Below are 18040 nucleotides of genomic sequence, written 5' to 3'. Positions count from 1 at the left end.
TTTTTTTTTTTTTAATTTTTATTTACTTATGATAGTCACAGAGAGAGAGATAGAGGCAGAGACACAGGCAGAGGGAGAAGCAGGCTCCATGCACCGGGAGCCTGACGTGGGATTCGATCCCGGGTCTCCAGGATCGCGCCCTAGGCCAAAGGCAGGCGCCAAACCACTGCACCACCCAGGGATCCCAGGGCTGATGTCCTTAATACAGGAAAACACAGGGGCTAAGGTCTACATTCACCCAGACCCTATCTCTGGGGAAAATTTACAGGCTGTGGTACAGGAAGGTGGATCCTAAACAGGAAGCAGCAGTGTCACTGAGCTCAGGAGGCAGAAATCAAATTTTGGGGGTTCCTAAGGCCATTGGAACTTGTGGGGAGAAAGAAGGGTGTTGCTAGAGACAACTAGGAAAATCTAAATAGATTGCTGGGCTACACAGAGCATGATTCCAGAAGCACTGGCAGGAAGTACCTGCTAAGAGACTAAGAGCTTAAAAGATTCTGGAAGTCAAGCAATCCTGGAGAAATACTGAAATTTGTACCTAGTTAGAGTAATGAGACCTTGGTGAATGCTTCAGGCATTTAGTGGAGATCACAGAAGGCCTTAGTCATGCTGTCATTGTCATTGCTGTATTAGGAGTAATAAAAATACCATAATATTAAGAACTGTGGTCTTAAAGACTGAAGTAGATCTTGTCCAAGCCTAAAACCAGACCTTAACAGAAACATGATGATTTAATGGTGTAACAGAATAAGATTCAACACTCTGTAAAGGAAGATGACATAATCTAAAGTCTCTAAATGTCTCATCCACAGTATCCACTAATAAAAGAACTACTAGAAGTACAAAAGAATAATCAGTAATTAAGTAAGAAGGCAGTAAATAAAAGGAGACTTAGATTTGAACTAGAAAAAAAAAGTAGCTGACAGGGACTTCTAAATAATGATTAATTTTTTAAAGTAGAAGAAAAGATGGAAAATTACACCATACACAAAGATAAATTCAAAATGGCTGAAAGAACTAAATGTGAGACAAGAATCCATCAAAATCCTAGAGGAGAACACAGGCAACAACCTTTTTGAACTTGGCCACAGTTTCTTGCAGGATACATCTATGAAGGCAAGGGAAACAAAAGCAAAAATGAATTGTTGGGACTTAATCAGAATAAAAAGCTTCTGCACAGCAAAAAAAAAAAAAAAAAAAAAAACAACAGTCAACAAAACTAAAAGACAAACGTACAGAATGGGAGAAGATACTTGCAAATGACATATCAGATAAAGGGCTAGTATCCAAGATCAATAAAGAACTTACTAAACTCAACACCCAAGAAACAAACAAGCCAATCATGAAATGGGCAGAAGACATGTACAGAAATTTCACCAAAGAAGATGTACACATGGTCAACAAGCACATGAGAAAATGTTCTGCATCACTTGCCATCAGGAAAATACAAATCAAAACCACAATGAGATACCACCTCACACCAGTGAGAATGGGGAAAATTAACAAGACAGGAAACAACAAATGTTGGAGAAGATGTGGAGAAGGGGGAACCCCCTTGCAGTGTTGGTGGAAATGCAAACTGGCACAGCACTCTGTGCCCATTATCCTTGGCAACATTTTAGAATAGTTGACTCATTTCTGTTACATTTTTCTATTACATTTAAGATATAAAATATGTGCGAAAGATCTCCTAAAAAAGGAAAAGGGCACATTGAAAATCAATATGACATATTTTATGAATTTTTATTTTTATAGTGTAAAAATTTTGTGGAGCTACTGTTTATGTTTAGGTCATTGTGATAGTGTGTCCTACAACTATTTTTTTAAATAAAATTTTTGTTTATTTGAGCAAGAGAGCAGGAGCAGCAGGGGGTAGGCAGAGGGAGAGAGAGAAGCAGGCTACCCACTGAATGAGGCTCAGTGCTGGGCTCTACAATGGCTGGATCCCAAGACCCTGGGACCATGACCTGAGCTGAAGGCAATTGCTTAACTGACTGAGCCACCCAGGCACCCCTCTCCAGACCTAATTTGAAGCCTTTCCTGATCCCCACCCCATGCAGTGTAGGTCAAGTGATCCTCTGTGTGTTTTCTTAGTATCCTGTATATACCTCTAATGTACCTACCAAACCATATTGTAATTATCCACTTTCTAGATTGTCTCACTGTGAGCTCCTTGGGGACAGGGAATTGTTTACCTGGTTTACCTTTGTATCCACTGTGTTTGACATGGACCTGACATACATCATTATCACCATCATAGCTGACTTCTATTAAAAAACTTGCGACTAGCAGGCACTGTTCTAAACCCCCTGCAAATTTGTAACTCATGTAATCTTCATGACAGTCCTGTGAGGCAGATTCTATTATTACCTTCACTTTACCAATGAGAAATGGAAAGCTTAAAAGAAGCCTATCCAAGGTCACTCAGTGAGGGGAAGACAGAGCCAGAATGGAAATTCAGAGCCTGTGCTCTAACCTCTGTGTTAAAGTGCTCAAGCAGCATTTGCTGAGTAGATGAATCCAAGATTTGAATACAGGTCCCAAGGTCCCATAGTCTCAGGTCCCTCAGCCTCAAGTCCCGTGCATGCTCTGTCTGTCATATTAACTCCTTCACTGCTCAGTCCCTCAAGTCACATATTGTTAGCTAGGTGGTAGAAACCATGAGTTGTGCTTTCTCCTTATTTCCCTTATTTGCCCAGTTCCAAATATGGGCAGGGTCTTCTCTGTGTAGAAGTTATACTTGATTCTTATATGTTATTTCAAGTGATCCTTATCATAGAACTACTTTTCACAGAATCAGGGCACTTACTGAAAGAGAGGAAGATAACAAATCTGCTGACGAAGAGGAAGAAGCTGAAGAAGAAGAGGAGGAGGAGGAGGAAGAAGAGAGTGAAGAAGGTGGTGGGGAGGAAGAAGAAACAGAAGAGGAAGAGGAAGAGAAACAGGAAAATGAATCCCACCACCAGGCAACAAGTAAAGAATACATTGCCGTTGGAGATTTTACTGCTCAGCAAGCTGGGGATCTTACATTTAAGGTAGAAACAAAACTAAAACCTGACCTAAGGATGAGTTTGCATGCCTGACAAAATAAGAAAACCCTGCCTATTTACCTATATTGCACATGCCTGTATTGTTTTTAAAGACTCAGTCTGTTTTACCAAAATAAGTAAAAATTATGATTTACAGGTACTAGTCATGTGAAATTATGTTATCAAAGTTACCTGGTAGGAAAATGGTGAAATGCTATTCTGTTTTTGAAAATAGTTTCAGTGGTGATTATTCCTAATTTGGGGGTAAATTTTAATTTAAAAATTTTTTACTTTGTTTTGATTTAAGAAAAGGGAAATTCTCCTTATAATTGAAAAAAAACCTGATGGTTGGTGGATAGCTAAGAATGCTAAAGGAAACAAAGGTCTCATTCCCAGAACCTACGTGGAGGTTAGTCTTTATTGTTTATTCTTTCCCTTTTTTCTCTTTTCAAAACTTTTTTCCATTAAAATTTTTCTCAAAACTTGTCTTCATTTTTAATAAAATATTAAGTTGTATTCTTTGATCATTTGGCTAGTGAATGACTTGAGATACAGAATTTATTAAAATTTTAGAGGGACAGGGCATGGGAAAAATCTTGTGTGTTAACAGTCCTGGAGACCTATGAAGTGCTGGGATATTTGTAGGTGAGACCTAGAATGTTTGACACAAAGTGCTTTGTGGATTGATACTGTTCATAAAAATCAATAAGTTTATTATTTGTTGTCAAACAAAGCCACAGTTAACTTTGTGTTAACTTCCACTAAAATATGATCCCTTACTAGAATGTACACATACTATATAAATGTGTTTGAAGCCTATTTTTTAATATTTCATTATATAGCATGGTCATTGTCTTTGCCAGTATATTTTGATATCTGTCTGGATCAGCGCTATCCAATAGAAAAAGAATGCAAACTACAAATGTATTTACAATTTTCCCATAACCACTGAGATGTCTTCTTTTTCTGATACCACTTCTAACATTAATTGTATGATTTTTCTCTAACACCAAATATGTATCATTTTTCTGCACCAGTTCTCTAAAACCAATCAGGTGTCCAGCAGTTCAACTCAATTCTGACACTAACTCCTGGAGTTAGCATAGACCCCTCAAGCTAAAGGCTCACCCCACGAGCTGCCCTAATTCAGATGCCAGTCACAAGTCCCAGAGGCCACTTGTACTTCTGAGTGACCCCCTGTGAACTCAGTTCCCACATGCCTCCTCTGTTTTGGTTATTTGCTAGAGGGACTCACAGAACTAGGAGAACGCCTTGCTTGTGTTTACCAGTTTATTAGAAAGGCTACAGCTCAGGAACAGCCAAATGGGAGATGTGGCTAGGGTAAGGTATTGGAAGATGGAAGACTCCTTCCATGCCCCCTCTGGGCACCCCCCTCCCAACACTGAGCACAGCACTTATACGTGGTCACCAAGCTGGAAGGCTCCCTATCCCCTGTCTTTTAGAGATTTTTATGGAGGTATTAGGTGTGATTGATTAAGTGATTGGCCATTGGTGATTGAATTCAGTTTCTTGCTCTTTTATGCTCACTGAAGGTGAGAAGGGTGGTAGTGGTGGTGCCCTGAAAGTTCTAACCCTCTAATCACATCATTGGTTCCTCTGGCAAAGTTTTAGGAACTCTTGCCAAAAGTTTTAGGAACTGGGAATAAAGATAATATATATAAATATAAATAAATATATATACATTTTTATTATACCACATGCATTTTTAAAAAAGGATAAAAACAGGTGACATTATTTTTAATAAACTATTTTACTTATATCAAAATACTATCATTTCAATCTATTAATATTCTTAAAATTTTTCTTTTTTTTAAACCAATTCTTCAAATTCCAGTGTGTACTCTACACCTAAATAGCACATCTCAGTTTGAACTAATCACACTTCAAGTAGCAATAAGCCACACATGGCAAATGGCTGCCATATTGCACAGTTCAGGTTTAAATCATCCTTTTCAATGGTAGCATAGTAGTATTCCAATTTCATGTAGATGGACATGTTGTTTCCAACCTATAAGAACTATAAATTATGTTGCATGGAGCTATAGTTAGCTTCTACTATGAGATACAAAAGGTCCCCCCAAATAGTGGCTTAAATAAGGTAGATGCATATTTCTCTTGTGCATGGAGTAAGTGTAGGGGGAGGCAGTGGTGAAGGCTGCATCTAATATTTTACTCTATACTAAAGTGGGAGTCAGATCTTCCAAGGGCTATCTCTCTCTCTCTCTCTCTCTTTTTTTTTTTTCCCCAAGGGCTATCTCTTTAGTGTACGTTGGTTGCTAGATCTTCTAATGATTTCAAGAAGCAAAAGAAGGAGAATAAGATGTCTAAAGGCATGACCTGCTACCTTTTTAAGATGGTTTTCTGGAATTTACACAAAGAACTTCTGGTGGTATCACCTTGATCATAATTGAGTCTCCTGGTAACACCCAGCTGTAAGGAGGGTTTGGAAAATGTAGACTTTTAGCTGGCTCATTGCTAAAATCAGAAATTCTGTTAGAAAAGAAGTGGTCGAGGTTAAGTGGTAGACAACCAGCAACCTGTGTTGTGATCATTCCACACAGACATCTTTGTAGATTTGTCTGATTTATTCCCCTCAGATAAACTCCTAGGTGCTCGTTGCTGGTTCAAAAGATTTATACCTTTATATTTTGATTTAGTTTGCTATTTTGCCTTTCAGAGAAGTTATATTTATTTGTACTCCCACCCCCAGCATGTGAGAATACTTGTTTCCCCATACTATGTGCCAGAGGTGGTTGCCACCAATCTTTTTGCCAGTGTGGTAGGCCAAAAGAGGCTCATTGTTGTTTTGATTTATATTCATTGTACTGCTAATAAGATTAAACATCATTTCATACACTTTATGACCATTTCCACATCTTTGTAAATCGCTTTTTTTTCAGTTTTTTGACCATTTTTAAAGAGATTTTTTAAATGTGTTGATTTATAAGACTATTATAATATTTTCAGAATAAAGGTATTAACTCTTAAAAATCTGTGACAGATATCTTTGTTGACTTTTAGACATGGTTATTTTTTTATGTTGCTAAGTCTGTCAGTGTTTCCATTTATGATTTTTGGTTTGGGTATTACAATTGGAAAGGACTTCCCCATCTCAACATTATTTTCTTCTAACACTTATAGTTCTTTTATTTCTATCTTCTTTTTTATTCATTGGAATAAATTCCATCTGGAATTTATTTTGATTAAACTTACTCTCTACCTCTATCGTTGTAATCTTTGCAAATAGTGAAGTTATCAACAATGTGTTGAAATCTTTTTCCCACTGATTTTTGATATACCCATTGTATACATTCCCATCTATAGTTGAGCCTTCCTGAAAGTATTTTTATTGGTTGATTTTTGCATTAGGTAAAAAGCATTTCATATTTCAATAATTTTCAGCCCTATAATAAAGAAGAAGGTCAAGACACAAGTGAAGAAGAAGACAGTGAAGAAGATGTAGAAGTGGGAGACCAAACAGCAGGAGGGGAAGAAGTTAAACAAAGGTAAAAGGTGTGAGAGGATAGCACAGTGAGTTTAAGAAAACTCTTTATTTTTCCTATTGTAAATAATTCCAGAATTTCTTGAAACAGAGGCAACTTGGTAGTTTGAGAACAGTGCTTTTCATGTTACTGTTTGCTTAAAGATCAGTACTACCTTAATTTCATGATTATTTTTAGTGCATGATCTTATTCTATCTTGGTTTCATTTAGAGACTTCTTAGTTTTTATAACTTATTAACAATTAAGTACTCTGTTCTTTTATTAAGGACACTCCCAAAATGAGTAAATAGGCATGAGCTATCTGTGCACTCACCTTGCTGTTTTGCCCCCCCAGAACTGATTCTCACTGGAGCGCTATCCAAAAAGCTATCTCAGAGGTTGGTATCACCTGTTCTGTTAAAGATGTCATGTTTTGTTACCTAATAGTTCTGATAGAGTTCAGATTCAAAACAGGATAGAGGCTTTGGAAGATAGCTTCGGATCTTAAACAGGGTACAGGGCATGGGAGGTACAGAGCTTAAAACATATAGTTCTGGTTTAATAAGCCTATGCTCCCAAGTAATATTTCTCCTTAGGCCTTTTCTTTTTTTTTTTAAGATTTTATTTTTGTTTATTCATGAGAGACACAGAGAGAGAGGGAGGGAGGCAGAGACACTGGCAGAGGGAGAAGCAGACTCCATGCAGGGAGCCCAACGTGGGACTCACTCCCGGGTCTCCAGGATCACACCCTGGGCTGAAGGCGGCTCTAAACTGCTGAGCCACCCGGGCTGCCCACCTTAGGCCTTTTCTATATGAAGAGTAGATTTGTAGGGCTTACAACTATCTCTTATTGATTCTGCCTGAATTTTCTACCATTTGGGTAAAGACGGATGTTAAATTTCAGTTAATATGAAAAATTCCAAAAAGCTCAAAAAAGTAAGAAATTACCCATATTCCTATCATATAAAAAGTTATATAACAATGTGAAAATCCACTCCTTCCCTCCCAAAAATAATTACCGTTAATTGTTTAGTAAATACCCTTTCTGACCTTTTACCCTACTTACTGCTAACATGGACATGCTCGTGTGTGTGTGTGTATGTACACACATACAAAAAAGTCATGAGTTCTTCAGTGTGTATCAGTTTATGATGTTAACTTAATGGTTGCATGGCAGTGCATGTAGAGCGGGACAGGAGTAGGGACATTTTAATGAAAGATGTGCAGGAAGCTCCTGGTCTGGAGCACAGAGCTCTGCCCACTGGGCTCTGCAGGGGGCTTAGGTCCTTGGAAGAGCCTAGAATTCAGTGATGGATGGCATCCTTGGGAATTTGGGGTTAAATCGTGTATTTGCCCACTGAAGTCTGATGTTCATGTTTCCCTTTTTTGGGTTGTAGTTGCTATAGCAATAAGAGAAAATATTATGGAGATAGCATGAATGAAAACAAACAACTCCATTTTGTCCTTTACTATCTTCAGCAGATAAACACTGTTGATGTGTTAACCACAATGGGAGCTATTCCTGCAGGATTCAGGCCTTCCACACTCTTCCAGCTTCTGGAGGAAGGTAATAGTTTCTGTGAGCCACCACATACTTGTAGTTAAGCAGTCAGGTTTTATGTCTACTTTTATTGTTTTAGCCAAAACAAGTTGTTTAAAAAGATGTTGAATATCACATCTCTTTGGTACCCATTTATTTCTTCATCCTTCCTATGACAGTGGAGGAAGGACCCTGATCCTGTTAGATGCCAGTCTGTTTACCAGTGCTCTGGCTTCTAGCCCCTTTGCCTTTTTTTTTTTTTTAATTTATTTATTTATTTGACAGAGAGAGAGCACAAGCAGGTGGAGTGACAGGCAGAGGGAGAAAGCAGGCTCCCCGCCCCGCTCGCAGGGTGCTTGATGCCAGTCTTGATCCCAGGACTCCGGGATCATGACCTGAGCTGAAGGCAGATACTTAATGAACTAAGTCACCCAGGCGCCCATGGACTCTCTGCTTTATTTCAAAAATATGACTTTTTAAATTATGAGCCTTTTCGTGTATCTTCAGCCCGCCCCCACTTCCAAAGCCTCCCTTTCTCTCCTTTTCTTCACAGAAAGACTTCTGAAAAATTATCATCCATTTGCATTTCTGTTTTCTTATTCATTCTTGGATTTCTCCATACTTAACAACATTTGTCATGAGCTTGTTACAGAGAAATGATGTTAGAGGAGGATCTCCTGTATACCCTGAGTTGTTGAATCGTCTGTTGTAAGGGCTGCTTTGAGGTTCTTTTGCTGGGAAGGCTGAGAGGAGCCTTCCCAGCCTTCCCTGAATGCCCAGTTCCTTCTCATCCTTTGCATCCCAGAACTTTCCATCTACCTAGAGATGCCTTCTTTGAGTAATGTAGTTTCCCCATACACCCTTCCATTTCAGCACCCTCTATGGATATGTTAGTTTATAATTATTTTATTCTCTCATCTACTTATTTTTTGAAATTATTTCCCCCACTCAACTGTAAATTAATGAGGGCAGGGGCTGTATTTCTCTGATTCACATGTGTATTTGCAGGTCCTAGCAGAGTACCTTGCACATAGTGGGAACTCAGAAAAGATTTCTCAAATGAATAAGTGATTTTATGATCAGCATTCTTCATAACTAAAGTATTGGGAAACAGTGTAACAATGGTTTTGTGTCAAGAAGTGAAATTAATAATTATGTGTTTTTCTAAAAAGTGTTTACACATTTTCTGCATTTCATAATAATATTTGAATGGATCATCTTCATCACAGGGCACGTTATTGGCCTAAAGTTTTTAAGATCTTTCTTAAAGCTGCTTTAAGATCAGCTCTATGTGCTTCTATCTTTCCTTTTTCTACTGTTGTTCTTATGGGTAAATAAATCTCCATTGGCATATATGTCTTAGAAAGCAAGTTCTTGGTAAGGGACTTGACATTTTGGATGCCTGTTTCCTAAATTTGTCGCATAGCATCATACATTTTTGGCTTTGGATTTCATTCCTTTCTTTGTAAGAAAATAAAAGAAAAATTATTTTTTCAGGGAATCAGTTTCGAGCAAGTTACTTCTTACAACCAGAGCTCACTCCTTCACAACTAGCCTTCAGAGATCTAATGTGGGATGCTAAAACAGGCACTGTGAGTATGGTTGTTATCAGTAAAATTATACCTTTCCAGATTTTGTTATGGTTGTAAGGATACAAATAACTTGTAAATTGATTAATGTATTCTAGAAAATTAAAAAATTATTTCTGTATTTTAATTTTTAAACACTCAGTGATAGTTTCATTGCTAAGACAATGAAATGCTAAGACAATGAAACTGTTGCTTTCTTCTCCCATTGTTACAAAGGAAGTAATACTAGGTATCTCTCATACTCATTCTTTGCATCTATAAAAAAGGAAATGATAATAATACTAACATAGAGTTATTGGGACAAATTACATCGTGTGTGGAGGGCTTAGAACAGTGTCTGGCACAAAATAACTCAGTAAATGTTAGCTGATATCAATAGTAGTAGTAGTAACTTTTTTTTATTAAGTAGGAATGAGGAAGTTGGAAGTCTTTTATGATTATAGTTTTTTTTTTTTTTAAGGAGCTTAGAGTAAAAGATTCCTGGTATCCCGAGTACTTGAAGTAGGAAATACTCTTGATATTTAATTCTACTCTCCTCCTTTTAAGCAGATATGAACCACATTAGAGCACATCACTTCCCTTCCTGTTTACCTCCTGCCTTTTCTCCCTTTTTCTGTCAGAGTCTCAAGGGAAGAATAAGAGGACCAGTGTGGTCAGGTATTGTGGGGAGAGGTGGTATAAAATTTTCCCCTCTCAACCTGAACATTCCCTGGGACCTTCTTACTGTGAAGTATCTTTTATTACAAGTCAGTAAAAATGTTGTATTTGGTCTGCTTAGTGTACTAGTACTTGAATAAATGGCATTCAATTTTATGAATTTGTACCCAGAGAACTAAATATTTAGCTCTCTTTTTTTTTTTTAAGATTTTATTTATTTGAGAGACACAGAGAAAGTGGCAGAGACATAGGCAGAGGGAGAAGCAGGCTCCCTGCGAAGAGCCTAATGTGGACTCGATCCCAAGACCCTGAGATCATGACCTGAGCTAAAGGCAGATGTTCAACCACTGAGCCACCCAGGTGCCCCTAGCTCTCATTTCTTAAATTAAAAATGTGACAAGCTGTTAGATATTGTCTTATTTTTTCAGTGATATAAAGTCTTTAAATGAAAAGGCTCATGACCATAAAGCATAATGTTAAGAGTTGAAGATATTTTTCAGGGATGCCTGCCTTCGGCCCAGGGCATGATCCTGGAGTCCTGGGTTTGAGTCCCACATCAGGCTTCCTGCATTGAGCCTGCTTCTCCTCTGTCTGTGTCTCTCACGAATAAATTAATAAAATCTTTTAAAAAAAAGTTGAAGATATTTTTCGATAAGAAACCTGAGTGCCAATTTATTGTACTTTATACAGTTCAGAAACTATACTTGTGAATTAGAACTGAAAAACCCTATCCAATGGTCAATGCATTCTCTATCAAAGTATCTGTGAGAGGGATGCCTGGGTGGATCATCAGTTGAGTGTCTGCTTTCGGCTTGGGGTGATCCCGGGGACCCGGATCAAGTCCCACATCAGGCTCCCTGCATGGAGACTGCTTCTCCCTCTGCTTGTGTCTCTACCTCTCTCTCTCTCTCTCTCTCTGTCTCTCACGAATGAATAAAGTCTTAAAAGTGTATACATCTGTGTAAGAAGCCAAGGAGCAGTTTAGGTAAATGCTTAGAATTAAAACAAAGAGGATCCAGCTGGATAATAGTAATGCCAGGTGTCATTGGTTATTATGCTGTGGTGACCTTCTACACTTACCCACATTGTATAAGAATGAGCTGTAAGAATGAACCTGGAATGCAGTGTTTCCATAGTTGAGTCATCCATTTTACCTGACTATACTGACTTTTTTCTTTATGATTTTTATGTATTTACCCCCAAAATGCAAATATTTCAAATATAAAGATTTGTGAAAAATTTATGTAAGGTTTTTATTTAAGTTGTGCAGACTATTGAAACTTTTTTGTGTACATTTCTGTATAATTTTCATCCTTTTTTATTCTGTGTACATTTTAAGTATTTATAAAAGATGCTTTGAAAGTAAATTTGTCTTATAAGCCATAAAATAAACCTTTTTTCTAACTAATTTCTCTCAGATTAGATCAAGACCAAGTCGTGTTTCATTCATTCTGACCCTCTGGAGCTGTAAAATGATTCCTCTTCCAGGAACGAGCATCCAGGTTCTCAGTAGACATGTACGCCTCTGTCTATTTGATGGTAACAAGGTGAGCTTACTGAGGAGTAAATCAGTTCACATCAGTCTGGAGAAATATTTTGTTAAAGCCACATAGTAAACATGTACTGCATGGGGTATGTCTGTTTCTCTCTCTCTCTCTCTCTCTCTCTCTCTCTCTCTCTCTCTGTATGTATGTGTATACTTATAAAATAATATGTGGTAGAATGCAAACCATAAGGGTTCTGATGACATAGGCTTAATTCCTGGCTCTTTCAGTTGCTAAGTGCATGATACTGGTAAATGTATCCCAATTAACTACTCTGAAGCCTTAGATTTCTCACTTACAAAAAAGGTACTGATGCCTATCTAGTATTATATATAGTTAAGGTTTTGAGTGTACAGAGTACTGCATACCTATATAACTTATACCCAAATCAAGATACAGAGCATTACCATCACCTTACAAAGTTTTTTTTTTGTCCTTTTCCATTTTACTATTCCCTGACTCCTAAGAGGATATTTTTTACCCAATACCAAGCAAAGAATCTAAATGACGCTTAAAAAATTGATTTGCTTGTGAGATACAGCTTAAATACAGTGCTTAGCTAGAAATTTGTAGTTTTAACTGCATAAACCAGACAAGAAAAAAGATTTAAAATCAGTGAGCTACCAACTCTAAGCTACCAACTCAAGAGACTGGAAAAGGAATAACAACTTAAACCAGAAGGAAGTAGAATGGAGGAAATATTAGAGATAAGAGTGAAATTTAATGAAAAAAAAACTTAAATAAAACAAACCAAATTAAAAATGCCAAAAAAGGGATCCCTGGGTGGCGCAGCGGTTTGTCTCCTGCCTTTGGCCCAGGGCGCGATCCTGGAGACCCGGGATCGAATCCCACGTCGGGCTCCTGGTGCATGGAGCCTGCTTCTCCCTCTGCCTGTGTCTCTGCCCCCCCCCCCTATCTCTCACTGTGTGCCTATCACAAATAAATAAAAAATTAAAAAAAAATAAAAATAAAAATGCCAAAAAAGAGTAGAATTTAATGAAATATAAAACAGATGAACAAGAGAGAAATTTTTAAAAGCAAAAGTTTATTCTTTGGGAAGGTTAGTAAAATTGAAAAATGCCTCATAACACTGATAAAGAAATTTTAAAAAGAAAAAGATAATGAACAATCAATATCTGATGTGAAAATGGAGACCTCACCACAGATCTACAGACATTAAAAGGATGATAAAGAGATATCATAAATATCCTTATGCCAATAAATTTGACAACATAGATAGATAAATTCCTTGAAACTGTCATTTACCAAAACTGACATAAGAAGAAATAGAAAAGTTGTAACCTCTGTTTAAAAAATTCAAAATGTAATTAAATATCTTCCAACAAAGAAAACTCTAGGTCCAGATGGTTTCACTGGTGGATTTCTCCAAACATTTAAGCAAGAAATAACAACAATACTTCATAAACTCTTCCAAAGAACAGATAAAAAGAAAATGCTTCCCAACTCATTTTATAAGACCAGGAAAAACATGATACCAAAATATGACAAGACATCACAAGAAAGAAAAATTTTAAGACCAGTTTCCTTCATGAATATTGACACTAAAATTATAAACAAAATATTAGCAAATTGAATCTTGCAATATATTAAAAAAAACCTCCTAATTGGAGTTTGTTCCAAGAATTCAATTGTATACACCTGTGTAACCAACATTGAATTAACACTAGAAAATAGATCATTGTAATTTGCCGTATTAACAGAACTAAAGTAGAAAAGTCATGTAATCATCTCGAGATATAGAAAAGGCATTTGACAAATTTTAACACCCATTCATGATTTTTAAAAAATTCTTAACAAACTAGGAACAGAAGGGAACGTCCTCAAATTGGTAAAAGGCAACAAGAGAAAACTAAAGCTGACATCATCACACTTTGTGGTGAAATTTTGAATGCTTTCCCCCTAAGATCAGTCACAAATCAAGGATGTCCAAGAAATAAAAAGATAACTCAATTTTTTAAATTGACGTGACTTGAACAGACACTTAAATATATGAAAAACTAAGAGACATAAAAAGATATATATAACATATAAGAAGTCCTCAGGGAAATGCAAGTTAAAACCACAGTGAGAGGGATGCAACCGTATGTTATGTATAAGAAACCCACCTTAAGTATAATAAATATAGGCAGGTTAAAAGTAGAAGGATGAAAAAGGTAGACCATTCAAAATATAATAATATTCAGAACAAGGAAGATTACCAAGAATTGGTACACCTGGGAGGCTCAGCGGTTGAGCATCTGACTTTGGCCCAGGGCATAATCCCTGAGTCCTGGGATTGAGTCCCACATTGGGCTTCCTGCATGGGGCCTGCTTCTTCCTTTGCCTATGTCTCTGCCTTTCTCTCTCTCTCTCTCTGTCTCTGTCTCTTGTGAATAAATAAAATCTTTTTTAAAAAAGAGAGATGAAAGGAGAAACAGGCAAAGCCATAGTTATATTTGAAAACCTTAACTTCACTCTCAGTGATCTGTAGGACAAGCAGGCAGAAAATTAGTAAGTATATAAGGGAATTAACACCATCTACAAACTGGATCTAATAGAAATTTGTGCAACAGTTCACCTAAAAATAATAAAATACTCATTCTTTCAAGTGCATATGGAACATTTATCAAGAGAGATTACCCTGAACAAATTAAAAGAATTGAAGTGATACAATGAATGGTCTTTGATTATGTGGAATTGAATTAGAAATCAGTCACGGAAAGATAACTGAAAAAATCCTTAAATACTTAGAAATTAATGGATTAAAAGACAGTTTCAAGGGAAATTAGAAAATAATTGGAACTAAACAAAAAATGAAAATGTGTCATATAATTTGTAGAATGTTAATAAAGGATGACTGAGAGGGAAATTTACAGCACTACGTACATTAGAAAAGAACTTTCAGATTGACAGTCTAAGCTCCCTCCTGAGAAGATGATGCTTGGGTTGAGATCTATGGATAAATAGGCCTTAAGAGGCTGAAGGGAAACGGGAAGTGTAAACCTGGCCAAAGGAGCAAAACAGGCAAGGGGCTTAGAGGGAAAGGACTTGGGGAAGGCCAGTGTGGCCAAGTGAGAGAACAAGAGGGAGTGTAGGATGGAATGAAATAGGAGACGTCAGGAAGGAGTATAGTGTAAAACACTATATACACCATGATGTAAGGGAGTTTTGTCTTTATCCTAAAAACAGGGCAAGTCTTTGGAGGAAGTGATAATAGTTTAGATTTCTGCTTTAGGAATATCTCTGACTCTTCTTTGGAGATGAATTAGAAGGAGACCGACCAGAAGGGACATGAGTCGACCATTTAGAGACTGTGACAGTGTGGTAGTCAAAGGGCAGCAAGCATCACCTCCAAAAAAACAAAATCTGGAGCCATTTGTCCCAGATTAACCCTAGTTACACCAGCTTGATGTAAGACACTGACCAAATTACTTGGCCTTGCTCTCTTTCCCCTTTCTTATCTGGCACACATCTCTTAGGGTCTGTGTGAGGATGAAATGAGTTAATATAATCAGTAAAACACTTAGAACATAGTAAAACATGTTAAGTGGCTAAATGAGATATGAGGCTAAGAACTTAAACTAGGGAAGTGGAGATGGAGATGAGAACTATGGCCAAAGGGATATTTAGATTGTAAAAACCACAATTTAGTAATGCCTTGGAAATGGTGGGTGAGGAAGAGTGGGGTGTCAAACATGACATCTATCTGGATGGATGGCAGTGACATTCAATGAGATAGGGAGCTTTGAGAGCTGATCAGATTTGTAGGAATTTGTGGGTTTAGCTTAGCTTGTGCTCAGTATACTTCTAGCTCCCAATGCCTTTCTTTCTTTCTGTACTTTGTTTCTGTAATCCTCCCTCATTTCTACATACCCTGCACAAAGCCACCACTATTAATAAGCCAGTAGGTGTCATCGGTGACCAAGAAAAGATGAATTACCTTCTTTGCTCCGATCTGGTTTGATACTTTACCTCTCCCTATTCTCATATATGAGAACCTAAAGATTGGATTTTATTTAAATAACATATCGGAATAATAGAAGTGATTCATTTAAAAATAATAGAAGTGGGGACACCTGGGTAGCTCAAGTGGTTGAGTGTCTGCCTTTGACTCAGGTTGTGATCCTAGAGTTCCAGGATCGAGTCCCGCATCAGGCTCCTGCATGGAGCCTGCTTCTCCTCCCTTTGCCTATGTCTCTGCCTCTCTCTGTGTCTCTCATGAATAAATAAATAAAATTTAAAAAAATAATAGAAGTGAACTTATGTAACTAATTTATGTTGGATTTCCAGCTGACAAGTTTTAGAAGATACTTAATAAGTACACAAATACTCATTGCTATTTACCTAATAGTGCTTCCCTAATTACAAATAAAAAGCTTTATTGTTAAAACTTTATATTACTGAGAACCACATCAAAACACAGTCTTATATTTACTTCAACAATCAAGCATAATTTATAAACCTCAAGAGAAAATCTGTTGTATTTACTCTTACTTTTATTCTTTTCATTGTTCTTCCTTCCTGGTGTTCAAAGATTCTTTCTTAACATATCCTTTCTGTTTAAAGAATTCCCTTTAACCATTCTTCCTGTTGGCTACAAATTCTCTTAATTTTTCTTTATCCAAGGATGTCTGTTTCCCCTTCACTTCTGAAGAATATTTTCAATAGGTATGGAATTCTGGTTTGGCACTTTGTTTTTGTTTTTTTGTTTTTAGCATTTGAGAAATATTGTTTCACTTCCTTCTGTGGTTTCTGATGAGAAATCCACTGTCACTACAATTTGTGGCCTCTTATTGGTTAATCTAGGTGTTATTTCTTCACTGCTTTCAAAATATATGTGTTTAATTTTTGTACTTGGGCATGGAATCCTTGGGTTTATCCTGTTTAAGATTTGCTCAGCTTATTAAATTGTAGATTTGTGTCCTTTGCCAAATTTGGGGATATTTTAGGCATTATTCTCTTGAATACTTTTCTAGCTCCAGACTCTTTTCTGGGACTCTGATGACATGAATGTGAGATCTTTTGTTGTAATCCCACCAGTTTCTGAGGCCCTGATTATTTTTTTCCATCGATTTTATCTTAGTTGTTCAGAGTGCATAATTTCTATTTTCCTATCTTCAGGCTCACTGATTCTTTTCTTTCTTATTCAGCATTTGAGTCTGTCCAATGAGTTGTGTTTGTGCACATGTGTGTTTTTTATTATGATTATTGTATTTTTCAATTCTATGGTTTCCACTAGGTTCTTCATTTTTATCTTCTATTTCTTTGTTGAGATTTCCTTATTTCTTTCTTGAGACTTTGTATTTCTTTCTGTATTTTAAATTTGTTTCAGACATGTCTGTAGTTGCTTACTAAAGTATTTTTAGAAGTCCACTTTAAAATGCTTGTCAGGTACCATTAAAAAAATTAAAAAATAAAAATAAATAAAATGCTTGTCAGGTAATTCCAACATTTGTGTCATCTCAGTGTTGGTGTCTGTTGATTGTCTTCTCATTCAATTTGAGATTTTCCTGATTCATAGTATGATGAGTGGTTTTTTATTGTATCTTAGACATTTTGGGTGTTAAGAATTTCTGGATCTTATTTTAACTTCCATTTAGCAGGCCTCTGACACCATCCTGTCAGTGGAAGGTAGGTGCCACCTACATTGGACTCCAGCCTACTTAAAAAAAAGTAAAATAAAAAATAAGGTGAATCAAGGGATGGATAGATAGATGATAGATGATATATGTGATAAAGCAAGTATAGTAAAATGTTAATGGTAGAATCTAGGTGATGTGTATATGGGAGTTCACTGTATGTTTCTTTTAACTTGTCTGATATGTTTGACACATTTCAGAACTACCACCATTATATATTTCACCCTTTTAAAAAATACATCAAAAACCCTTAAGTACTCATTAAGAAATAATACACCAACTAATTACCCATCTGTTTTGCCAATGATAAGAGAAAATAGAGGGCAAGCCTAAATCTCACATTTCAAATCTTTCTTATATAATTAGACCATTATAATTTTTCAATTTGTTTACTTGTTTCCTTTTACATCTGTTTTATACTCCCATCTTCTTTTTATTGGAATTAGCAATATTAAAATATGAACTATTTCAAGTACAAAGCAATGTGCAAAGCATGATATAACAGACACCCATGGCCTTATCACCTAGTTCTATTGAAG

General features: G+C 36.7%; 1 protein-coding gene across 1 annotated transcript in view; it reads left to right on the top strand.

Annotated features, from left to right (window-relative positions):
• NPHP1 (nephrocystin 1) overlaps nt 1–18040 on the top strand; it is a 45343-nt gene that overhangs the window by 10874 nt on the left and 16429 nt on the right. The window contains 7 exon segments of the mRNA XM_055327761.1: nt 2795–3035; nt 3337–3438; nt 6453–6556; nt 6888–6930; nt 8012–8099; nt 9570–9664; nt 11737–11865. Of these exon segments, the coding sequence (XP_055183736.1) occupies nt 2795–3035; nt 3337–3438; nt 6453–6556; nt 6888–6930; nt 8012–8099; nt 9570–9664; nt 11737–11865 (802 nt within the window).

This window comes from Nyctereutes procyonoides, unplaced genomic scaffold (assembly GCF_905146905.1).
Source record: "Nyctereutes procyonoides isolate TBG_1078 unplaced genomic scaffold, NYPRO_anot_genome, whole genome shotgun sequence".
NCBI classification, from domain to species: domain Eukaryota; kingdom Metazoa; phylum Chordata; class Mammalia; order Carnivora; family Canidae; genus Nyctereutes; species Nyctereutes procyonoides.
This window is presented reverse-complemented; position numbering and strand designations above follow the sequence as displayed.